Source organism: Symphalangus syndactylus, chromosome 9, assembly GCF_028878055.3.
Source record: "Symphalangus syndactylus isolate Jambi chromosome 9, NHGRI_mSymSyn1-v2.1_pri, whole genome shotgun sequence".
Lineage (NCBI taxonomy): Eukaryota > Metazoa > Chordata > Mammalia > Primates > Hylobatidae > Symphalangus > Symphalangus syndactylus.
In genome coordinates, this window is record NC_072431.2 from 35694086 (window position 1) to 35720661 (window position 26576).

The 26576-nt window shown below is 37.3% G+C and overlaps 1 protein-coding gene across 4 annotated transcripts in view; it reads right to left on the minus strand.

The window, feature by feature from the left end:
- Positions 1-26576, minus strand: part of CSRNP3 (cysteine and serine rich nuclear protein 3) — a 215760-nt gene that overhangs the window by 25283 nt on the left and 163901 nt on the right. For all 4 annotated transcript variants that reach the window (XM_055291926.2, XM_055291925.2, XM_055291927.2 and 1 more), the window contains one exon: positions 5206-5465. In XM_055291926.2, coding sequence (XP_055147901.1) covers positions 5206-5465 — 260 coding nt within the window. The remainder of the gene's footprint in view (positions 1-5205; positions 5466-26576) is intronic.

The window sequence follows — 26576 nt, forward strand, 5'->3', positions numbered from 1 at the left end:
TTAATAACACATCCAAAAATGTTGATGATTGATATAGTTCAACTCTTTCTCAAAAGCCTCTAATCTCTTCTGTCTATCAGGGCATTTAAGGCCCTTATCTGGAAGATAAATCATAAGACTTTCGAGGGGATACAAAGGGAAGGGCTGGAGGTGAAGTGGAGAACGATAATATCGCATTGGTAAGTCACTAAATGGGTAAAGCACAGTCATAAATCTGAGATTTGGGATGAAAAAATTTATGTAGAGTTTTTTTAAAGGTTAATCATTAAAGGAAGAGTTACCATCTGACAACTTTTTTTGTTTGTTTTTTAAATGAGGGAAGGAGGGCAAGTAACAGCCACGCATTACTCAAGGAGCATATGACTGAAAAATTGAGAAAATTACATAATTCTGAAAAGCAATTAGAAATGGCAGCAAGAATGAAGATAGACCCTTGGATCTCAGAAATAAGAGGAACAACTTGGGTTGAAAAAATAAAAAGGCAAGCCAAAGCTGTGAAAGCTAAATTAAATTTCTTAGAACAAGGTAGCAGAATCCAGTATGACAGAACCCAGAGGCAATTGGGACACCAATGTTCTTTTACAAATGGCTGCCTAATGCATTTTACAGATACATGTGAATTGGGAATAAAGGCTAATGTAATTGTTCAACAATGTGGTACAGATGATGAAATCTAAGCACTTAATTTGGAAAAGTGTATAGTATTAAGATGACTGCATTGATTACTGTGAAGACTACGACATGTTTGAATGGGCTTGACAAAGAAGAACTGTGCTCTGTAATTTAGAAATCTAAAGCTACTTATTTCTTCTAGAAATGCATTTTATTCAATCAGCTTTCTCTATTAGTTGTTTATAGACAATGTTTGAAAGACCAGTACCACTAACAAAAAAATACACACTTGAACTCCCCCAAATAGAATTGGATTTGTTCTAAGGTAATACATACATATTATTTTTTGATATATCTAAAATCATAACTTGATTGGAAGATGAATTACTAAATTAGGAGCAATTTTATGATCAAAACATACATTTCTACTTTCATTTTGTTTTCAAAATAACATCTTTATTTTGTTTCCAAAATAACATCTATAGATGTATTATAACATCTGTAGATGTATTATAATGTCTAGAAGTGTATATGCATGTATTTCTTTTTCTCATATTTCTCTATTAAAGCCCCATTATGAGAGGTGCCATTATATAAATGCGTTCTCTATTTGGAACTCAGCAAAGACACCCTGAAAAGATACAGAGGCACAGTGGAAAGAGGAGCTTCTCCTTCCTGTTTTGGGGCTGTTGGTTTTCAAAGAAGTAGAAGGAAACTATCTAGCTCTGAGTTCAATGAGTTTCCCATGGTGTATTACGTGTCTCCATAATGATAGCTTTGGAAAATGTCTGTCTTGTCAGATGCTGCCTTTCCCCACTCCTTATTCAGCAGGCAATTCACTGCCAATCACAAAGGACCAACTCAGGCCAACTCACAGTGAGCAAAGTTTGTCTTTAACAATCCTTACTTTTCTTTTTGGAATGCTCTTCCGTACCAATGACCCTTCTGCTGCGCCAGTCAAAATAATGAAATCAATTTAGCCACATTTACAAAAGGTCCCTGGTTTATGATGGTTTGGTTTTTATGATTTTATGATGGTGCAAAAGCAATATACATTCAGTAGAAACTAGGCTTTGAATTTTGAATTTTGATCTTTTGCTGGGCTAGCAATATCCTTGCACGATGCAGGGTATTGGGACAGCTCTGTCAGCCATGCAATCATGAGGATGAACAACTGCTACCCAATGGCAAACTGTGTGGCCAGATGATCTTCCTCTCCGGTAGGCCAATGTAAGTGTTCTGAGCATGTTTAAGGTGGGCTAGGTTAAGCCATAACGTTCAGTAGCTTAGGTGTATTAAATGCATTTTTCAACTTAATGATATTTTAAATTTACGATGGGTTTATCAGGAGATAATTCCACTGCAAATTGAGGGGCATCTATATCTTGTTACTTACACCAGAGGTGTTTATATTTCAAACAAATACCACATTAAAAGTGAAATTTCAAGTATCAGAGTGAAATTTTTGAATAGCTATGTTTTGGGGTAGTTGGCTTTGGATAGCTAAACCATAGTCAATAATATTTTAAAAATCATAGAAGTTCATATACTAGAAGAATTACAATGAAAATATACACAAGTTTTTCTCCATTAATTCTCCTCAGAGTTTTAAAAACCTGGTTCACATTGCTGTGATCTTTTAGCTTTGTGTGACATGTGTTTCTGAATACTTTAAGCAGAGTGAGGTTAAGATTGGATCACCTCAAAATCTCATTATCTTTTAGGTTGGCATTTATATGGAAGTAGTGATGATAACCAAATGCCTTTTGTTTACATTTCACCAAATGGGAAAACTGTGTTTTCACTTACGAATAACAAACCGATACCTGACACTCGCTCAGATGATTGCCTCTCCAACATCCAACACTATGCAGAATTTTAAAAAACAAATTAGTAATAGAGTGGTCTTTTTGCTCCTTCTTTTCTCATCCAGCTTGTTTAAAAAAATGTATGGAAGTAGCTGGATACAAATTATAGTACATAGCACATGGGAGAAGGCTGCTGTAGGTTTGTGGCTTCCCCGAACATTCATCACATGTATCACGTGCCTCAAAGTTCACCACAATAAATCTTTTGGTTCTCAGACAGCATGTCAGTCCCCCAGCTGTTAAAAACCACTGCACACAGTAGCAAACCCCAGACAGGATGACTCCCCAAAGGTACAAAGATTGTCTTTCTCAACACCTATAGGAGCTAATCAATTAATTTAAGAATAGGAAGTAATAAGATAATAGAATCTGTTTTCTATTTGGATGAGCCAACTTAACATCTCTGTGCTGCTTTTATTTCTCAGTTGTAAACATGTTCTAATAATTTACCTATTCCACTGGGTCTTCCTGAGGATTACATTAAATCATGTTCATAAAGTACCTGGCAAATAAAATCACTTAATAATTGGTAGCCATTACTATTGTGCTACCAATACTTGAATTTGGAGAACGACTTCACTCTTTGGGTAGAGGGTAGAGTTGGTTTGCTGTGGGTGACAAAGGCAGAGGGTGGATTTCAGAAGAGAAGCAAATTTGAGAATTTTTACTAAATTAAGCTACACGCAGAGCAAGCATAAAAAACAACAACAATAATAGAGGATTGCTACTGACAAAACTTTTAATGAGACCTGAGACTTTCAGTGAAACCTGCCAAAAATACTGCCAAAGTAAGAGACATGCTCTAAGCTAGCTTGTATCCAGCTTAATTTAAGTGACTGCTTTGCCATGCAATTGGGAACATGGCACATATATACATTGCAAAGTACATGAAAACAAGATGTTTTGAAACACACATCACACCCCTGCTGACTGACTTTATTCTGAAAACTAAAAGTAATGCTAACCCAGCTGTGCTTATGGTGCTTCAGGTATTTAACAAATGACCATTTACGTTAAGTACCCTGGATGACCTAAGAAAAATTTTCGTTGTCATTAGATAATGATGGAAAAATATTTCCTATCAATTGATAAGGTGATAATCCAATGGAAGAGTGTCTTTAGTTGACAAAAGATGTTTTCAGTGTCGTATTTCTCTCCATTTAATCTCTAAAGTGGCACAAAAATAAGTTTTTCCACTTGGATACCTTCCTGACATCTCTTGGCTCAAAAGCCCCTCAAACTCAGTATGTCCAAAAATGATCTCACTATGCACATCCCACCCCCAGCCTGTCCCCTTCCTGTGTTCCTTGTCATAGCAAAACAGTATTATCACCTACAACCCATTCAGTTTTGCAAGCCAGAAATTTAGGCGTCATTCCTGACAATCTCCTTCTCTTCCTCCTAAATCCAACCTGTCATTAAACACCGTTGATTTTGTTTGCTAAATTTCTCCCTCTATTCATCTCTCTCCAACTCCCCTACCATCATCAGTCTAATATAACCTACTGTCACCTCTCTCCCTGACTGTGGTAACAGCCTTCTAACTGGTCTAACTTCATATATTCCATCCCGTCTCAACATCACTTACCCTACCCACAACTTTTTCTCCCACCATTTCATGAGCTGGATCATATCCTGCCACTCCAACTCAGCTTAAAACTCTTGATGACTTTTAATGGCCTTAGGAAGAAGAGGAAAAAATACCTTAATATGGTTTACAAAGCCTCATTCCTGCCTCCTTCATGTTACTTCATTCTTCTTGCCTCTGCTCCAGCCACACGAGCCGTTGTGGACTCACTGTGCTCTCTCCTGGCACAAGGTAGCTGATATGGTTTGGCTGTGTCCTCACCCAAATCTCATCTTGAATTGTAACTCCCATAATTCGCATGTGTTGTGGGAGGGACCCAGTGGGGGATAATTGAATCAGGGGGGTGGTTCCCCCATAGTGTTCTCATGGTAGTGACAAGTCTCATGAGATCTGATGGTTTTATAAGGAGTTTCCTTTTTCACTTGGCTCTCACTTTCCCTCTTGCTGCCGCCATGTAATAAGGGCCTTTTGCCTTCCGCCATGATTGTGAGGCCTCCTCAGCCATGTGGAACTGAGTTCATTAAACCTCTTTTCCTTTATAAATTACCTAGTCCCGGGTGTGTCTTTATCAGCAGGGTGAAAACAGACTAATACAGTTGTTCTGGCTTTCCTGATATCTGAAATGCTCTTGCCAATCCTCTTTGCCTAGTCACCTCTTCAGATTTTCATTTCACTTCCTTGAGAAAGCTTTCCTTGACCTCTTTGACCACATCAATTCCCTGTCATAAACTTTCATAATACCTTGCAACACTTCTACATTGCACTCAATGAAGTTGTGCTTTTATTTTGTTTAGCACTTTTATTAATATTTTAATTTTCTATTATTCTATAAGTTCCTATACAGAGAGGACCACATCTATTTTTGGTCTCCTACTAGCTTTAGCCCAAGCACAGGGCATATGATCTCACAATATTCAATAGTAAATATTGGTGGAATGAATGAATAAATTATGTCAGGTAAGTTTCCCACATTGCTTTCAGTAAACAGACTATATTGTTTTGCTTTAAAAAAAATGTCAGCAAGCAGTCTGTTATGTAAAATGCCCAGTTTGGTTCGTGATTATAAATATGAAAACAGTTAACTCAATCAAATTGCTGTAAGGATAAGAGACTGAAGAAAATGAGTTTGTTTTTTACCTTTAGTTTTAAGGAGTTCAGTTTTTCCTCCCTAAGGTGTTCTCTCAACATCTCTCGGTGGAGCCTCTCCTGCTCCCTTGCAAACTCGCCAAGAGTGTACTGGCGCACGCTGTTATGGCGGCTGGACATCCCCAGGGTGCTTCCCCCTTGACTGGGCACACTTGTGAAGCCTTGCCTCCTGGTGAAGTAGTACACGGTGACACAACTAAAATGTACATTCTTTGTCCTCAGTCGCTTCTCCCTTTTGAGAATGGACGAAGCTGAAAGAGAAAGAAACAATCCCGTGAACACTTGGGGCAGCAGTTTTCAGAGAAGGACAAGAAAATGCCAGTTGGTGATCTTGAATCTATCTGTGGCCGACCCTTGTTGGCTAGGGCACTCTAAAACTGTTATATCCCAGAGTTGGCATAGAGTTCTTATTTTCTTTCTTAAGTTTTCTTCTAGCTGCAGCAGAGTAGACTTCTTTTAAGTATAATGGTAGTCTGTACTTTTAAGTATAATGATAATCCAAGCAAACTTTCAGGAAAGTTGTCAACAGCCTGTGAATCTGTGGCAGCATTTATAGTAGTCCCCCCTTGTCTTTAGAGGATATGTTCTCAGACCTCCTGTGGATGCCTGAAATCACGGACAGTATTGAGCCCTATATATACTGTTTTTTCTTATACATACATACCTAAGATAAGGCACAGTAAGAAATTAATTACAATAGCTAATAGTAAAGTAAAGCAATTATAATAATATAGGAACATCACAACTCTTGCGCTTTGGGGCCATTATTAGGTAAAATAAGGGTTCCTTGAACATAAGCACTGGGATACCCATGGCAGTTGATCTGATAACCGAGATGGCTACTATGTAACTAATGGGCCAGTAGCATAGACAGCACTGATGTGCTGGACAAAGAGAAAATTCAAATCATTGGGGAATGGGAATGGGACAGTGTGAGATTTCATCACACTACTCCCAACAGCCTGCGGTTTAAAACTAAAAATGGTTTATTTCAGGATATTTTCATTTGATATTTTTGGATTGTGCTTGACCACAGATAATTGAAACTGGGGAAATCAAAACTGCAGATAACCAGGGACAACTATAATTTCTCATTTCCTCTAATCCTTTGAAAATTTTGGTTTTATGACTTTCACAGGAGTTGTATTATACTATAATCAAAAAAGACACATAGTACAAACCCTCATACCTTGGATCTTATTTCTATGTGGAGGGTGTTTGACATTAAAACAAATGTCCACAAATTTTAGAAAATTTCAAAAAGCAATAAAAACACACACAAAAAGGCTCACTGGCACTATTTAGATATTTTATCAGTCTAACTCCAATAAAACTTTCATTTGAAAAGACCCGTGTTCTCATTAAATAGCATTATGAACAATGGGATTCTAATGCAAGTATACATTGGGACAAATGAAATTGCCTGGGATATATCAGAACTACTTATTCTTCTTCTTATTTTTTTAATTGACAAATGAAAATTATATATATTTATGATGCCCAGCGTGATGCTTTGATATATGTATGTATTGTGAAACTGCTCAAACTAATTAACATCAATTATCTCACATATTGATTTTTTTGTGGTAATGATGGGAGCCTTTATTATTAGTTACAGGAACATCAAGATACACAGAGAATCCAGGAGATGTAGACACTGACTGTAGTTGAGAAGAAGAGGGCTACACTTTGCAAACATGGCCTTTTGAAATTAGAAGACATGGTAGAATCATGTGGTTCAGCCCCTTCATTTTACATTGAAGTAACCTAGGTCTGTAGAATTTGAGTGACTTTTTTTGATGTAGACTGTTGGTGAGACAGGTAAGCCTAAACTTAAAAGCTCCTAATTCGCTGCCAATTATATGATCCACCCCCACTGGGGAAAGAAGGACACGCTTAGTTGAGGAGAAAGAATCATGTTATTATTTTGCTAGCTGAGGATTTCTTCTCAGTTCATTACTTTTGTCCTGTCTGCTTTTCTATTAGGGGTTGAATTTTGTCCCTCTCCACCAAATACGCTAAAGTCTTAATCCCGAGTACCTCAGAATGTAGTCTCTTTTGGAAATAGGGACTTTAAAGAAGTGAACAAATTAAAATGAGGTCACCAGGGTGGGCCCTTATCCAAGATGACTGGTGTGTTTATAAAAGTTAAAATTTGGACACAGACGCGTAAAGGGAAGATGATGTGAAGAGACACAGGAAGAACACCATATGAAGACTGACGTGGAGATGGGGATTCTCCACCACAAGCCAAGAACGTCGGGGGCTACCAGAAACTGAAACATGCAAGGAAAGATCCTTTCCCAAAGGTTTCAGAGGGAGTCAGGCCCTCCCAACACCTTGGTCATCTAGCCTCCCGAACCGTGAGCAATTTCTGCTGTTGTAAGTCATCTTGTCTGTCGTCATTTTTATGGCAGCCCAAGGAAACCGATACAAGTGCTCAAGCAGAAAAATGAACAGAAGAAAATGAACTGAGAAGAAATTCTCTGATGGCAAAATGCTATAATTTAACATTTATGGAGTGTTTCCCATGTGCTGTACTATGCGGGACACTTTACATGAATTATCTCATTTTATCCTTAGAGCTCCCTGGTTGATATTACTCATGTCCCCATTGTTAGGAAACCAAATTATCAAAGGTTAAAAAACATGGCCAAGGTCCTATAACTAATGAAAAAACTGGGATCTGTTATTTATATCCCAGTCTTTTCACTACCATATTTCAGCATACAGCTGAGGCCACACTAAGAGAGGTGAGCAAGGCTGGGATTTGGCATTATACTACCTCTGGAAGATGTCAACTGCTGCTGGCTTCAAGATGATTTTGATTTGGAAGCCTGTGTAAGCAATAAAAAAAATTGACTCTAATTGGATTTAGGTAAGAATCTTCTTCCAAGGAGGTTCAAGCTCCTTTGTCTCATGTTTCCCCCATGAAACATTCAAGCCAAATATATAGAGGCTGCTATGATTAATATCATGTTATGGATTTGTTTAATCAGTAAGTATAAACTGAGAGCCTACTATGAGCTAGCCACTTTCTAGATGATTGGGATACATCAGTTAAAAACACAGATGATTCCGGGTGAGGCTCACGCCTGTAATCCCAACACTTTGGGAGGCCAAGACAGGCAGATCACCTGAGGTCGGGAATTCGAGACCATCCTGGCCAACATAGTGAAATCCTGTCTCTACTAAAAATACAAAAAGTAACCAGGCAGGGTGGCTCATGCCTGCAATCCCAGCTATGCAGGAGGCTGAGGTAGAAGAATTGCTGGAACCTGAGAGGTGGAGGTTGCAGTGAGCCGAAATAACACCACTGCACTCCAGCCTGGGTGACAGAGAGACACTGCATCTCAAAAAGTAAAAAGAATAAATAAACAAAAAATAAATACACAGATGATGATCCCTGCCTGTGTGGAGCTTCCATTCCAGTGATGAGAAACTCCGACACAATGGAGAGACTCAGAAGATTAGAGAGTAAGACAATTATGACCTTAGCACAGAAATTTGGCTTTCCCAACTTTCCTCTTCTCCATTGTTTTGCTTCTCCAGAAGATATTGCCAGAAAGTGAATGCTTTCCAACTTCTGCATAATTTTCCATTTATTTATGTATATATTCATTGTAACACACCTGTACTCCAGACAGTAAAGAAAACTTTCAACTTTGATTTAAAAGTTCTGTTCTGTTTCATAACCATATCTTTAAATCATCTCAAAACAAGGAAGAATTTGTCAAAATGTAAAAGATCACCAGAGAAGGCAAATTTAACAATCTGCCCAGTAATCTTCTATCAAATCCAACAACCTCACACATCACCCCTTACAGCAGGCTAGAGCTTCTGGTTTTGTGATGATAACTTTCTATCTTTTTTGCTCTTGATATCATAAAAATGATGCCCTAAAGGCATTATTCTTCAAGGCCATAAATTTATAGATGAGGAAAAAGGTTTGAATGTACTCATTTAAAATAATTATTATACACACCTCTGGTAATTTTTATTTTTTATTTTTTATTTTTTTGTGATAGAGCTTAGCTCTTGTTGCCCAGACTGGAGTGTGGTGGCATGATCTCGGTTCACTGCAACCTCTGCCTCCTGGGTTCAAACAATTCTCCTTCCTTAGCCTCCTGAGTAGCTGGGATTACAGGTGTTTGCTACCACGCCCAGCTAATTTTTGTATTTTTAGTAAAGACAGGGTTTCATCATGTTGGCCAGGCTGTTCTCAAACTCGTGACCTCAGGTGATCCACCCACTTCGGCCTCCCAAAGTTCTCGGATTATAGGTGGGAGCCACTGTGCCCAGCCACCTCTGGTAATTTTAGTACTTACTTTTTAGACAATTGGTGGCACTCTCAACAAATTTCCTTTCTAAATGTACTTAGATCTCCACCTGCAGTTTTAGATTATAAGAATTCTTCACCCTTCTGGATGAATCTATTGCACCATGCTTTCCCAGAAAAGCCAAATTACCTTTTCCCTAAAAGCTAGAGTTTGGAAGTGATTTTCTAAGGCCTTGAAGACGACAATAGTGTCAGGGAGCAGAAGGCCTTCAGCTGGGCCCCTGGCAGTGCTGACACTGTCAAAAGGAATTAGGAATAGTGCTTCCTCCTATCTATTAGGGTTTATAATTCAAACATGTGTTTATGTTTACTTTAGTATTTGCATATTATACATAACATTGTGAGAACAATGATTCAAAAGCCTATGGAATCTATTTAAAAGGAAGTCTTCAAAATACTACAAGATCGGCCTTATAGGGGATATTGTAAGTATGGCTTTCCTGAAGTTAAGAGCCACCCAAGTCTCTCTTCTGATGATTGAATCAGAGCACTAACATGAGCCTTTATGGGCTATCTCCTGCCTGCAGGCCTCAATTTGACTAACATCACAAAATGAAGTCATAAAAAAGAGTCTCTGCCCTTTGAGGCTGGGAGAAGCAGACTAAATTCACCCAGCACATCTGCCATAGGGAATCTGAAACCTTCCTGATATACCTACCCAGTAATTTGTGCCCTTTCCAAGAAGACTAAGCTCTACTTTGTGTCTCTACAGAGTTCAGTATTGGCTTTACTATAGCCAATACTGCAAGAGCAAGAAAAGGAGGGAGGAGAATGTGGCTTTCATGAGAGCTTTGAAAATTAATTAGTCTGTTTTTGGCCTGCGTGGTGACTCACGCCTGTAATCTCAGCATTTTTGGAGGCTGAGGCAGGTGGATCCCTCGAGCTCAGGAGTTCGAGACCAGCCTGAGCAACACGGTGAAATCCCATCTCTGCCAAAAATACAAAAACTTAGCTGGGTGTGGTGGCGTGTGCCTGTAGTCCCAGCTAGTTGGGAGGCTGAGGCATGATTGTCACTTGAGCTCAGGAGGCAGAGGTTGTGGGTAGCTGAGATTACACTACTGCACTCCAGTCTGGGTGACAGAGTGAGACTCCAGTTTAAATAAATAAATGAATAAAAATAATTAGTCTGTTTTCATACTTGACACCATTTTTTTTTTTTTTTTTTGAGATGGAGTCTTGCTCTGTTACCAGGCTAGAGTGCAGTGGCGCGATCTCAACTCACTGCAACCTCCGCCTCCTGGGTTCAAGCGATTCCCCTTCCTCAGCCTCCTGAGTAGCTGGGACTACAGGTGCGCACCACCACACTTTGTATTTTAGTAGAGAGGGGGTTTCACCTTGTTGGCCAGGATGATCTCAATCTCCTGACCTCATGATCCACCTGCCTCAGCCTCTCAAAATGCTGGGATTACAGGGGTGAGTCAGTGTGCCCAGCTTTGATGCTATTTTTTAAGTGTCTTTCAGCTCCTTTTCTTTTATCCCAACCATAATACCAGCTTGAAGCAAAAGTGTCTAAATGCAACACTACTATATACACTGCCCAGGTCTTGGGAACACCATTATGTTCAGCATATCTGGGCATATTGGTGTTACTGTAAAATGTTCACATATAGTAGAGATAATACGGATCTTTATAAATTAAATGAATAAACACAGAGTTACTGATATTCACTATCTCCAGAAGCTACCTATCCTTAAAAGAATGCTTTCAGGCTGGGCGCAGTGGCTCACGCCTGTAATCCCAGCACTTTGGGAGGCTGAGGCAGGCGGATCACCTGAGGTCGGGAGTTCAACACCAGCTTGGCCAGCATGGTGAAATCCTGTCTCTACTAAAAATACAAAAATTAGCTGGGCATGGTGGCAGGTGCCTGTAATCTCAGCTACTCAGGAGGCTGAGGCAGGAGAGTCGCTTGAACCTGGGAGGCAGAGGTTGCAGTGAGCTGAGATCACACCTTTGCCCTCCAGCCTGGGCGACAGAGCAAAACTCTGTCTCAAAAAAAAAAAAAAGCTTTCAAAATGAATGGAGAAAAGAATTGGAAAACTGACTAATCCACAATGCCAGGGTAAGAATATAGGCATATAAAATAATCTGTACTATGAATTATATAAAGAAAGAACTCGTGAAAAGAATAGATTAAAAATGGAAACCAAAAACTAAGAATTATTCAGCATGTTTGCAGTATCATCCAGGTAAGCAAGTACTCTGATGAAATAAATAATCTGAATATTCTGATCCCTACAGGGGATGAGTATATCAAGTATCACAGCTGATTCACACTAGGATCTAGGAAAATTCAACCAATTTTTCTCTTTCCACGCTCACAAATCAATCTGTTTATATGATATGGAATAAATCTTCAAGTTTACCAGATTATCTGCCTGACTTGTCAATTTTATTTCTTATTGAAAATAAGTTTGCTTTTTGATTTGTGCTTTAGCCATTTGTAAACATTATTAGTGTTTCATTCCACTTGAGTCTGGCCATCTCTGCATGCACACAGACAATCACATATCTGGGCCTGTAAAATTGAAGACCAGGTTCGGGACTACCAATTCCACCACAGGGCAACCACTCTGGAGTGAATTCTTGAGCAATGAGCTGGTCATCCTCTTTAAGTACACTTGTTTTTTATGCCAACACCTATCAGCAAAGTCCTGCTAGAAAGGCAGAAGGCAGTAAACAGAGTTATGTATTTTGGCACATGGAGGTGGAAAGTTTATGGTCTAGTTTCATGTTAAATGAGAGGAGAATTGTGGAAGATATTAATTCTACCATTTGGGTCTAAAGTCAATAATAATCTTATCTCTCTTAAGTTGATCAAAAGGAAAATGCCAGATAATTTGCAAGTCTATGGTTTTGAATTTATTTATTTAGATGAAACTTAGTAGAAGCGAAGTGAGATTGCCGAAATCAACTTGTTTTTCTTGGTAAGCCCTGGGCAATGAAAATTTGTGTTTTTAAATCATACAGACCAAATTGATCAGGGGCTCTGAAGATGTGTGCGTTGCTTCTTACCTTTTGAAGAACAAATCAAGACTAAATCTGTTATCAAACCAGGAAGCTTAGCTTAAAAACAGAAGATCCAGTTTCATCAGAAATTATTTTGTATAGAAATTAGCATAACAGATTGAATATTAAATCAATTTCCAATGATCGAAGTTATTAAGATTAACTTAACATTTACAAATGACTTCTGTAAATTTCCTGTGATCATATGCTCAAAGCTTCTCCAACTTGACATGATAGCCAAGGTTGGCTTCTCTCGATAATTGTGTCACCTACATGATCTTGTCTTAACCAAGTAAAAATGAGTCTAGCAACTAAGAACTATAGGAGTAATTCCTTTGAAAATGAAGTCTAGTCTGGTATTAAAAGCAATCTTTCCTTGTTCTAATTGTCCCTTTTTATTCCAGTCACATTCTTGTTTCCTGAATATACTTGCCCCAGTTGTCTTTTTAAATTTAATTTGCTCAAATAAGGTATTTAGTAATACATTGTTTAAGTGGATAAAACTCCAAAAGACTTATACTAAAGAAGTATCATGGGTGAATGACAGGCAAAATGAAAATAAAGACTAATTGGGACTATTTTCTTTCTTACCATGAACAAAATCCAAATTACCTTAAGTATGTAATATAAGCTGATCTGTTATTTTACATTCAGTTATAAAGAGTTTAAAACACATACTAACAATCACAAAAGAAAAAAAACCCACCTTAAACAATGGGCATTATGTAGGGAAATATTTTTAATTACCCAGTGTTTTGGAATTAAGTTGTTTTTCTTCCCAAAAGAATAATCAGAACTGAAACAGAGGCAGTAAATGTAAAAAAGTATCTTAATGTACCAAAAGGACAACAAGTCAGGGGTCTTAATTTTTTTTCCTTTTTTACTATTGCTTATTACTATGAAAGTAGCATTCAAAGATAAAAATCAAGAAAAAGTAGCCTCCACTTAGGTGATGCTCATCATTTTTAGTCCAAGTCTATTTCTTGCTGATATATTTGGTTCCCTGTATTACGACTAATAGCTCTAAGTGCTATTAAAATTGTAGTGCATGTCTCTCCTCAGTCCTTAAATTCCACTCTTCCCTATTTCTAACCAACCAACCACCTTATGTATTAGTAAAACAGCAAGTAGAATAGACCATATAAAATATGATAGACACATATAGGAACCAGTTGTCATTCTGATATCAATCCTTTGGTAGAGGAGAACTAGGTTTATAATTCATAGATAGGATTAGGTAGCTTATCCATTTAGCTGTAAATATTTCCCATTCCTATATGAAATTGAAAATATTCACAATGGAGTACCCTCAAGACTAATAATGTCTTTTGTGCATTGCAGCTTCTGAGTGAAATAATTCAAGGCAAGGCTCTTTTGTTTAAATTGCTAGTTTACAAAGAAAAAAACCCTCTCATCTAAGACTAAGTAACATAATAAGTATTCTATCAAGATATGTGCAAATACTGCATATGCATTTAAACAACAAGAACAAAATAGCAGGAACAGAAATAACATAAAAAGATGACCCTTGAAGCTTATTGACTAAAGCTTTGTTTTGGATCATGAACATGCATGTCACGTCGTCATCCATTCAGTCTGTCAGTTACGTCCACACAAGCAAGCAAGAGATATGCATGAAGGGAACCAGCTCTCTTCCCAGTCTCTCCTGACAGGCACAGCCCAGGCTGTTCAGCTCTCTGCAAGCTGAATTTGACTTCATAGGGTTGGTTTGATCAAGTACTCATCTACTGAAAATTCTCAGATTGGAAAAAAGTAAGGCTTATTGCCCAAGATTTTAATGTAAATTCTGAAAGCTGCATATGAAAATTTAATACACACTTTGACCTTCCAGCCTTCATGTCATAAATAATTAATATGATTAACTCACAAAAGATGATCACTTAGCAAAACTAGCAATTGTTCATCCACACATTTTATTTTTTAAGGATGCCCCTTCCTCTTCCCCCCAATTCTTGTGAGTAATCTACAAAAAACAACAACAACAACAAACGGCACTTGGTTTGTTAGGACAAAAGCAAGACATACCATATTTTAAAGTTATAAACTTGAAATTAAGAAAGCAAAAATTTAAGAGGGGGTACAACTCAAAGGTAGAGCATTGGACTGCAGATCAAGAAAAAAAATATTTTTTAAAAATTTATTTTATCTTTTATAAATAATTTTTATATCTAATTGACTTAACACTGATCCTCTTGCTTACGCAGAACTAATAACCCACTGAAAATGTAATGTAACTGCAGAATGCCCTAGCCATCAACATAAAATGCAATTAATATTGGGGATGGTGAATTGTTAAACTAAAAGTTTAGATTAAATTATATGTAAAATTGTACCACTGAGTGATCTACTAATATTTGTTCTAATTTAGATGTATGATTTTCCTTTTGCATCAATAAATCAATCAAATTTATAGCACTAGGCATCCTGAATTTTGGTGTTCCAATTCTACATTTCACAATAAGTCTTCCTTTTGGTTCAATTTTGTTCTTACACGACAAATCACTTTAAAAATTATATATTAAAATCCTTGAGCAAAATATTGGAAATACAATGTAATATTAATGTTTTGCCAAATATAGGCATTGAATTTTGCTCAGCTCTAACCAAAGCAGACCAAAAATTAGGAACTTTTCCCCCCTGTTCTATATAATACACAGATGCTCCTTTTTAACTTTCAGTGGGGTTACTTTCCAAGAAACCCATCATAAGTTGAAAATATTGTAAGTCAAAATACATTTAATACACCTAACCTACAGAACATCATAACTTAGCTTAGCCTAGCTTACACATGCTCAGAATACCTTACATCAGCCTACAGGGGCCCAAATCATCTAATGAAAAGCCAATTTATAACAAAGCATTGAATATCTTATGTAATTTACTGAATACTGTACTGAAACTGAAAAACCGAATGGTTGTATGGGTACTCAAAGTATGGTTTCTACTGAATGCCTACTGCTTTCTCACCATTGTAAAATCAAAAAACTCAAGTCCAACCAGCATTAAGGAGTCAGGGAATATCTGTACTCAGCCAGCACCTGACATTATTACTGTTGAGAACAATTTTACAGAATTTTGATCAATGTTATCAGCCCTTTTCTCTTTCCATACTATCTATATTTTTTTAGATAACATTAATATTTTCCAGGGAATTTTAAAGATTTCCACACAGCCAATATTAACATTTACATGTGGAACATACATTATTGAGGTATCTGCCTTTTCACTTTTAAAGGCTGTTTTTTTTTTTTTTTATTGTAAGCATGTCATATTGCTAATGAATTAGAGAAAATATTTTCCTATCCCAATGTCTGCAAAATAATAAATTGTCAAATAATGTAATCGATTTAAAACTGAATTTTAATACTTGCTAAAATCCATTATACAAGTTATATTAATGAGCATCTGCATTTCTTAGTTTCTCCATTAATATTTTCAGAATTATGTTTATCTACCTCACAGGAATAGTGTAAGAAATAATTACATTTGTAAAAAACCTTACGAACCACAGATGGAAAGCATTACATATGCAGAGTACTATCTCGGCGATGCTGTTAAACCAAATAAAAAGTGTGTTCCTTTATTATCAGGGAGAAAACAAGTACCACCTACTTCCCAGCTTGTTTCCTTAATCTCTCATATGTGCAATTAAACACTAAAACTTCATGCTTAAGGAATAAATTTCGCTGCCACTAAAGTAACAGTTATTTCCAAAATATATAAACCTATACTCTAGTGTTATTAAAATCTCAACATGAATAACATCTTCAGATTATATCATTTTTTATTGGGAAAAAAAGGTAGTTGTTACTAAACATAAATAATCACAGTTCTGGCTGCAGTCCAAGGTGTAAGCACTTCCCTCTGCTGTCTCAGCAATTCTCCTGATGTCAAAGACACATTAAAATAAATGGGAACCATATGGCTCCTCAGCAGAATACCGGCGCTCTTACAACCAAGAGGGCAATGCAATTCATTACCACCACCGGAGAAATATTTTGGGGACATGGAATATCTCAGTGCAAAATAATGCCACATGAGGCATTCTGACACAATGACAGAAGGAAACATTTGCTATTCTTCAGCTCTACTAACCTGTTTGCTGCGTTTTACATTTTCTCAATACCACCGTGAGCCTCTCCTGCTACAAGGATTAAATAGCATTTTCCACCTGCTCAGTGACTTCTCAAGCAGTATTTCATCTGGTCCAACAATTCAACCCTGTCAAGCCTAATATATCATGATAATCCAGGTCAGGACATCACTTAAAAATAACAACAAAGAAACAAAACAAAACAAATCCTCAACAGCAACAAGAGCAACAAAAAAATTTTAAAATCTCTTAAAAATTATTCTGGAGAGCAAGACTGGGCCCAAAACCACACACTTGAACTTTTAACTTTGCTGGGAAGGATGAAATCTTGATGCATGCTTAAAAAAAATGACATTAAATCTATAAAAGCCTTTACTCTACTTATCCTGAATAAAAATCTAAGTCATTAAAAAACAAAGGAGGAATTTACTCTACGCTGTTTTACTGGATCCATATGTCTGAAATTCTATATTTAAAATAAAGATCCAGGCTGGGTGCAACGGCTCATGCCTGTTATCCCAGCACTTTGGGAGGCCAATGCAGGTGGATCACTTGAGTTCAGGGGTTCGAGACCCGCCTGGGCAGTATGGTGAAACCCTGTCTCTCCAAAAAAACAAAAAAAAACCCACAAAACAAAACAAAACAAAACAAAACCCACAAGGCTGAGGCAGAAAAATCACTTGAGCCTGGGAGGCAGAGGTTGCAGTGAGCAGAGATCTTGCCATTGCACTGTAGCCTAGGTGAAAGGAGTAAAACCCTGTCTCAAAAATAAATAAACAAATAAAATGGAGATACAGGGCTGCAGAATTGGGATTAAAGCAGAGGTCGTAAGGGCAGCTAGGAGAGGGCCAGTTGGGTTTACTTGGGTACCCTCTGTTTGCTGGCTGTCAGTGAGTGATTTGGGAGGGTTGCAAATATCAAAAACAAAGGGAAAATTTTACTGTAACTGTGATTTTTCTATAGATAGATCACATTTTAAAATTGGGCTTGCACTTCAAATTTTCTTAATCTTCTCAATATCTGCTATGGTCTGAATGTTTGTTCGTGTTCTTCCAAAATTTATATGTTGAAATTCTAACCCCCAAGGTGATGGTATCAGAGAGTGGAGCATTTGGGAGGTTGTTAGGTTTTGGGGGTAGCACTCTCATGAATGAGATTAGTGCCCTTTTTATTTATTTATTTATTTTTATTTTTTTGAGACAGAATCTCACTCTGTCGCCCAGGCTGGAGTGCAGTGGCACGATCTCAGCTCACTGAAGCCTCCATTTACCAGGTTCAAGCAATTCTCATGCCTCAGCCTTCCAAGAAGCTGGGATTACAGGTGCATGTCACCACACCCAGCTAATTCTTATATTTTTAGCAGAGATGGGGTTTCACCATGTTGACCAGGCTGTTCTTGAACTCCTGGTCACAAGTGATCCACCTGCCTGGGCCTCTCAAAGTGCTGTAATTACAAGTGTGAGCCACTGTGCCTGGCCTTAGTGCCCTCTTTATAAAGAGACCCCAGAGAGACCGTGATCCCTTCAACCATATGAGGACACAGCAAGGAGGTGCCATCTGTGAAGAAATGGACCCTTACCAGACACCAGATCTACTGGTGCCCTTGAACTTGGACTTCCCAGCTTCTAGAACTGTGAGAAATAAATTTCTGCTGTTTATAAGTTACCCGGTTTATGGTATTTTGTTACAGCAGCCAAAATGGACTAAGTCAATATCTAATCATTTTCAAAACTATGGATAGAAGAATTACTTGAGCACAATGTCTGGCATAGAATTATCACTCGATATCTACCAGAAAAATAAAATTGAGACTCAGCTCAAATGTCACCACCAGGAAGCCTTCCACAGAGTCCCTAGGATGAAGTAACTGTTCTTTCTACACATTTCCAAAGCATGTTTGCTTTGATACTGATAATAAAAATGTGAGTGTGTGTGTGTCTCTCTCCTCTACTCAGGCCTTGGGTTGCAAGGACTATATCTTACTATGGAACCCTCAAAGTACAGCACACTGCTGGACACTAAAACTCATTTATACATGTTTGTTTAAACTAAATGAATGAATAATTAAGCAATGGGCTAAATACGGTAAGATGACATTCAACAGTTTTCCCCTGAAGCCTCATGCTCAACATGTCTTTCTTCTTCAATAATTTCTAGTCACTTTACCTGTTTTCCTGGGGTATTTTTCAAAGAAAAAATTATGTATTGAAGCAAGGATACATGACTTTCATGGTTTGAGGGTACACATAACTTTTGCATTAGAAACCATTTGAAATATGCTATATTTTACATATCAGAAGACCTAACGTGACAAACTAACCCTGGCTCCATAATCTCTAAACAATCCAACGATAACGAGTTTGTAAACTCATCTCTAAAAAGCAAGTAGCTGGTGGGGGAAGAGTTACCTGAATATTATAAATGATTTTGAAAGAGAAATCCTGCTGATAATGTATCACTAATTGGTATTGACCTCTAGCAAAAACACATGACTGAAGTCCCTGCCATTAGCAGTCCATTAGTGATGGTTTTACAAAATGATTCTGCCTCTTAGTACTTAAATTGTCATCTGTGCCTTAGAGGAGTGACTTTCCTATAAAAAAATCATATTGCTTAAGATTTATTAATTTCCTGTGAAATTTTATAATATACAGGCATGTGTTCTAAGACAGATAATTCAATTTTGTAGGGGTAATGGTGATGAGACATAAGTAGAAGGCCTAGTTGATGAGATCATGAGAGAAGGTACAGAAATAAGCAACGATGATTTTAAATTTTATAAAAATATGAAATCATGATAGAACTGAAACATTATGGTCTAGAATGTAAGTTGAATGAGGGCAGGGTTTTGGCATGTCTGAGACTGATTTAAAGTCATCCTATTAATGTTCACAGATGGTGGCAAAAGACATGAGACTCCAGAGTCAAAAACAAAGAATCTTATTACTCACGGCACAGGGAGCAACAAGAGCATTGATCCCCAAATTCTACAGGGGCAATGTGGAGGGGTCAAACAAATGCTATGCACATAGTGGGTTTGTACTGTACCAAAGGCTCAGTAAGCTTGGTAACCTACTCATTTTTAGCAAGCAGTAAGCAAGACTGTTCTTTGTTCCAGAGGAAGACTTTTCCTCATCCCTCAAGCTTGCTTGCTACAAACGGAACATTGAGAAATGGTCCAAGTAAGGACAGGTCAGGGAAGTACATTCTTTTTATCCTCAGAAAGATGTAGAAGAGTGTAAGACACATGGAGGAATGTTTTCCAACACGGTTTTGATTTATTTTTTCATTCATAGATTCCAAGCATCTGGCATACAGTAGATATTCAATACACATGTGTTAAATGAATGAGTGGGGTTTATAGGTTAAAATTTTGTAATTTAGCTCATACTGCATCATCTAGCAGTTTTATGTTATTAAAGAATCCTCTAAAATACCCATGGAAGAATAGAATCGCTCTGTAATCTTCTCTCTATCTCTCTTTCTTTCTCTTTTTCTCCCCTCTCTTTTTCCTGCATGTAGCTCCAACAGTCTTTATCGGAGTTTCTAAATGACAGAATACAGCACAGAGCAAATTTGAAAAATAAGGTCATAAAGAATATTCAAGCTGGGCGCGGTGGCTCAAGCCTATAATCCCAGCACTTTGGGAGGCTGAGATGGGCAAATCACCTGAGGTCAGGAGTTCACGGCCAGCCTGGCCAGCATGGCAAAACCCCATCTCTACTAAAAATACATAATTAGCCGGGCATGGTGGTGCATGCCTGTAATCCCAGCTACTTGGGAGTCTCAGGCAGGAGAATCTCTTGAACCTGGGAGGTGGAGGTTGCGGTGAGCTGAGATCACACCATTGCACTCCAGCCTGGGCAACAAAGAGCAAAACTAAATCTCAAAAAAAAAAAAAAAAAAGAATATGCATAACCATTTTTAGATTTCCCAGAAATTTTATCAATGCCACTTCTACTCTTATTAAACACTGCAATTCTTGCAAAAAATAATCTCACAAGTAAATATATCATAGCTATCATATAGTATGTGAAAGCAAAATTCAAATCACCTGAAGAAACAATCTTTCCCTGTGAAGAGTCTAAAACTGAAAGGTTTCCTAAGGAATGCTTAATGAAGTGTTTTTTATTCCTGTGAAATATATTTTTCCTCTAGGTCTCCTCAGAACTCACAGATATTTCCCTTTGCAAGCATCTTGCCAGAGGAGAGAATCAGTATAAAGCTCTTTGGAATCATTTTGGCAGCCCCAAAGAGTGTATTAGCTACAGCTCTGCTTTCACATCTACAGGGTGCATAGGGCAATACCTACATTATACTGTGTGTGTGTGTGTGTGTGTGTATATATTCTCAGGTACTACTGGATGCATAGAAACACCCCAAAGAGTCCATGTTTGTCTTTTATCTGTGCTACTCTCATGACATATGGGCTATTTGCTACAAGAAATATTCTTTCCAAAGCCAAACGTAACCTCAGACTTGGACTGTAAAAAGGAAGGTATAAAGAGGTTTGTTTCCCCTCTGCATTTTAAGAGTTTATATTTCCTTGGATAGAAGAAAAACAAAAGAGCAGAAGAATGCTTATACTGCATTTTATAAAAGCAGGATCCAATCTCTTTTATCTTTGAAGAGCACTTCTCAAAAAATTTCTGTGTTTCCTTTATCATTTGGAGCAAACTAAAATTCCAAATTTTGGTTCTCAGTATTATCTACCAACCAGTTCCTCTGACCTCTGTCTCATGTACACAGGCTTCAATAACTCTAAATTTAATTTTTAAATGATTTATATGAGCAAAATTTTCATCTCTGATCCCTGCCAGAGACCAATTCACTCCCCAAAGGGTCTCTTGGACTTTAGAGTTGGAAAAAAGGAAAAAGTGAGAAGCAGAATTCTTTTAAGGTAGACTCGCCTGCTGTGGTTCCCAGACTCCTGACCTTTGATTAACGATTCAGTAAGGATAACACAGGACATTTTTTGAGTATGTGAATAATCCTCGGAGAGTTAAAGGACTATTACTGTTCCCAGATGATAATGAATTTAATTACTTTCCTTCAACAGAAGAAGTTACCCTTTTGTCTTTAGTAAGTCTTAGGAATTGAGAAAGACTGGAGGAGGTGAGAGATAGCTTTCAGTAAGGAACTCTTCAGGGAAGGGAGGTCTAAGCACTGACAATGCAGGGGTGTCCCAGGGCAGCTCAAGGGTATTAGAGAAAGGTAAACTAGAACTGGGGAAACATTGTTGTGGTCTGGTTTAAAATTGCACGCAGTCTATTACTACAGCAATAGGTTTCCATTATTTATACATAAAATGAAGATATTGGTATGCATGTTTAAACATTTTAATAATAGAGGTGTGTAACCACAAAAGTTTGGAAACCTACTAGGACACAGGAGATGGAACTATGTAAAAGATAAATGGATTGTTTTCAAATGTTGCTTCTATTAGTGATGTTTTATTTGTATGCTTACCACGTGTCAAGGACCTTTCTTATTGCTTTGTCGGCATGAATTCACTGAATCCTCACAGCAGCACGATCATAGTTTAAATAGGTAAAACTATACCAATTTCGTAAATGAAACTGAGGTGCAGAGAGGTGAAGTAATTTACCAAAACCTTACAGCTGGTAACACAGAAGCCTATTTGAATGCAGACAGTGTCAAGCTCAAGCTCAAGCTGTTAATCTTGACACTATATTGCCTTCCTTTATTAGTTCTGGAATGGTCTCACACTCTTTCTTCTTCCTGGTTATATCCTATGAACAGCTGCTCCCAGGATCCAAACTCTAGAATTAAGCAATAATAATCTAGCTACATTATTCAGAAAATGGGGAGAGGAAGCTACCTGCATCTTAGAAGCAGCTAGAAGCAACCTAAGTAGTAAGCCCCTGTAAGCCTCTGCAGTACCAGACTGCTAGTGGCCTGAAGCTATCAATCCTGATGATGCAGGCTTTGGAGTGAAACATACCAGTAGGTTCATTGCCACCTTAGGTCAGCTATTGCACCCATTCCTTATCTGGAATCTCCTAGGGCAGTGGTGAAGTAATGGGATAAACATGAACAGTGGACAAAAAGCACTTAGTTCATATCCTGCTCTGTCATTTACTTGCTGGGTGAGCTAGGGCAAATTAATCTTTCTGTCTCGGTCACCTCATGTATAAATGGTTTTAATAATAATACCACATAGTGCTGTTATGAGGATTAAATAAATATTTGTAACACATTAAACAAAGTTTGGCACATAGTAAGTACTATATAAGTGTTGGTTAAATAAAAGTAAAGAAATCAAAAATCATTTATATAATTTGAATTCACATAAATCATTTATGTGAAGCAGTAGAGTGCCTGACACGGAGAATCAATATGTATGAACTATTTATTGGAGGCAACTAGCCCCACATGATGAAGGTTTTACAATCAAAATGCTCTGTTCTGTACTTTAAATGTATAGCATTCTGGAATTTAAATCCTTTTTTGGGGTCTGATATTTGTTTTTGGCACATAAAGGTAATGGACACTGAATAACTGATATATTTCTGACAGGTAATTGACAAATATATCAGGAATAATGCTAAGTCCTAGGGTCATAATTATGAATGAGAGACAAAAGTTATCTGTAAAAGACGGTCTAAGATGGATATTTTAATCTTGATTTTCTGAAGGAGGAATTAGAGGCTCCAAGTGGCTCTCCTCCAAGGTCATAAGCCTGGAAAATGAGTCTCACATCCAACTCTGCCTGGCTTCACAGCAATGCCCTTTCCATTTCCCTGTCTGCTGTATCTCCTCAGGTGTCAAAACACTGACTTTGTCATTCTCAGATTTGTCCTTTCTTTGCTGTTGGGTATGGCAACTCCTGTGTATATTTCAAAATCATGGAATTTAAAGGACGCCTTTTGACTTGTTCCCTTTAAAATGAACAGATTTATATTTATCCATCCACTCATTAACTTCTTTACTCAGCCATGTATATAACCATGCACGTTGTGGCCAGATCACTAAGATATGAAGAAACAGTTGATTCTCATTATTTGTAGACTCTGAATTTATTTGTAACTCCAAATCAATACACATTCACAGACCTCGCAGAACAATGAAAAATTGAGTTGTCCCATGTGTATGTTCCCAGTTGAGGCTGAACAAGGTGACTTTTGCCTTCCTATTTCAGCTCTCCTACTGTAAACAAGTGTCCTTCATATGGTGCTTAGTGCCACATTATTTGCACGTTTTGTGCTTTTTGTAGGTAATTTTGCTGTTTGAAAAGGCCCCCAAGTACAAGTGCTGTCTACTATTCCTAAGTGCAAGAAAGCAGTGATGTGTGATATAGAGAAAATACGTGACAAGACCTGCTTTTTTCAGGCATCAGTTACAGTGTTGTTGGTCATGCGTTTAATGTTAATCAATCAACAACATGTATTTAATAAGGTGTCATTAAACGGAAACAAACAAAACAAGATTATGTATTGATTGGTGGATGAAAATGTTATGACCAGAGGCTCAACAGGTACCTAACCCTGTATTTCCCCTAGGAGCAACAGCTCTGTATTTACTAAGTCAGTCTTCCCTGAAACCTCATAGAACATAACTGTCATGAATATTGTGAAACAACTGTACTTCTTCTCTGTCGTAGGACATTTCCCAACAATTGATGAGCAAAATTTAAGAATACAAAGCTGACAAAAAATAACATTCAAATATTAAAAATATATTTAAGAAAGTGTTCAACTTCAGTGGTCAAAAAGAAATAAAAATCAAAATATAATTGTTTCTGTCTAGCAAATAATGCAAAATTATAAAAATTTTCTGTTGTGGCAAGAGTATAAAGAGATAGGTACTTTTCTATACTACTGGTTGGCATGTTAAAGATTACAACATTTTCAGAAAGCAATTCCTCAGTGTATAACAAGAATCTTGGAAAATCTTTATCTTTTAAAAAAATATAAAATAAATAGTTCTAAATATAGGAATCAATATTAAGGATATAATCAGAAATTTACAAAATGATTTTTTTTTTTTTGAGATAGAGTTTCGCTTTTGTTGCCCAGGCTGGAGTTCAATGGCAGGATCTCAGCTCACTGTAATATCCGCCTCCTGGGTTCAAGCAATTCTCCTGCCTCAGCCTCCTGAGTAGCTGGGATTACAGGCACGTGCCACCATACCCAGTTTATTTTGTATTTTTAGTAGGGATGGGGTTTCACCATGTCGGTCAGGCTGGTCTTGAAATCCTGATCTCCAGTGATCTACCTGCCTTGGCCTCCCAAAGTGCTGGGATTATAGGCGTGAGCCACCACTCCCAGCCAGGAAAATGATTTATGTCAAAATGTGTTAATCACTAAGTTAAATATAATAATGAAATATTGACAAAACACCTAAATGCCTGACTTCATAGAAATGGTTGAGTAAAATGACTGTTTCTTGTACTATATATATTGGGATATTTTTGTAGCCTATAAAATTAATAAGATTTTATAGGTATTTCAATAGTATTAGAAAATGCCTGATATAGTATTCAGTGAAAAAGGGTCATTAAAAAAGGTTTAACAATATGTAGCAACTATATAATAGTACATTTTAAAAAATGCTGGGTTAATACAATGCGAATACTGGTTGTATTAGAGTAATGAATCTGTATCTGTAGACTGTTTTGAACTTTCCAACTTTTACACAATGAACATTCACAAAAAGTAGATTTACAAAGACTGTAAATTCTCCATTTTGTACTTTAAGAAACACTTCTACTATAGTTTTCTGAATTGAAGACAATGAAATTGTTTAATGCATTCATGAAATGGCATTGCTATAAATGAGTCACCTTATACTCTGGCACTTATGACCATATGTTTTACATTTTCAAAACTCCATTAAGCATGAGCACTGGTACTTATTCATACTTATTCACAGAGATCCATAAAGTATGTTGCAGAGCAGAAACCACTCAGTAATGGTCATAAATGTGGTGCTCCTTTCCTATCCCAGTCACGACCAGCTGTGAGTACTAATACCACCTAATTCTGAGCCAATGATAGTGAGCCTGAAAATACACTAATAGCTCCATCTCCATTAGTGATGCCAGGTATACAATTAATCTGTTTCCCCATCTCAGGGCATACTCACACCCACTGGGCGGTAGCGTTTCCACCAAATCTCTATATAAAGACCCAGACAATTTAAGATGTAGCCTCATTCTTGCTTCTGGATTCACGTTCCATTTGCTTGTTAGAACTCAAGCTTTCCTAGTGACAGGCCTAGTCTTGTTACGGACTTTCCTTCTGTTCAGGATATTGACTTTTCCCTTTAATTTCAAGCTATTTTATGAGTTCTTGCTATAGCCTTGTCGAATCAATCTAGAATTATAGTTCTGTGACTCACCTGTTGCCTTGATCCAGCAATACCTTCTGCCATACTTTGTGCTATTCTATCATAAATTTTAGCTAAAACAAAAACAAAACAACAAAACAAGCCAACCAAACCTATCTGGATCAGAACTGAGTATGTCATGACACCTGGGATATTGTGAATAGGAATGCTGGTTGTCTTCCATAGAGGTCAACCCTACTGCCCAGTGACTGCCCTCATTGTCAAGCCACCAGTCATAAACCACATCTATGTGTTTTGCTCTAGCATTGTTAAAAAAAATGTAGTAAATGAACTAATTAATGCTTAATACTCTAATTATTTAAAAAAATAAAATTGTAGTAGCGTTAGCATGATGAAATTTTAGAATGGACGGAAACAATAATCACATTTTTGTTAGAATTAAGTTTTGCTAGAATTAAAATATGCATATGACTTACATATACAAATATTACATATGTATGTTTTTATAGTTACACACCTACTTATGTTAAGTATATGAGATTAATTTGTTCATTTAGTTCTAGTGAAGCCAAAGTTAGACATGGCAATAA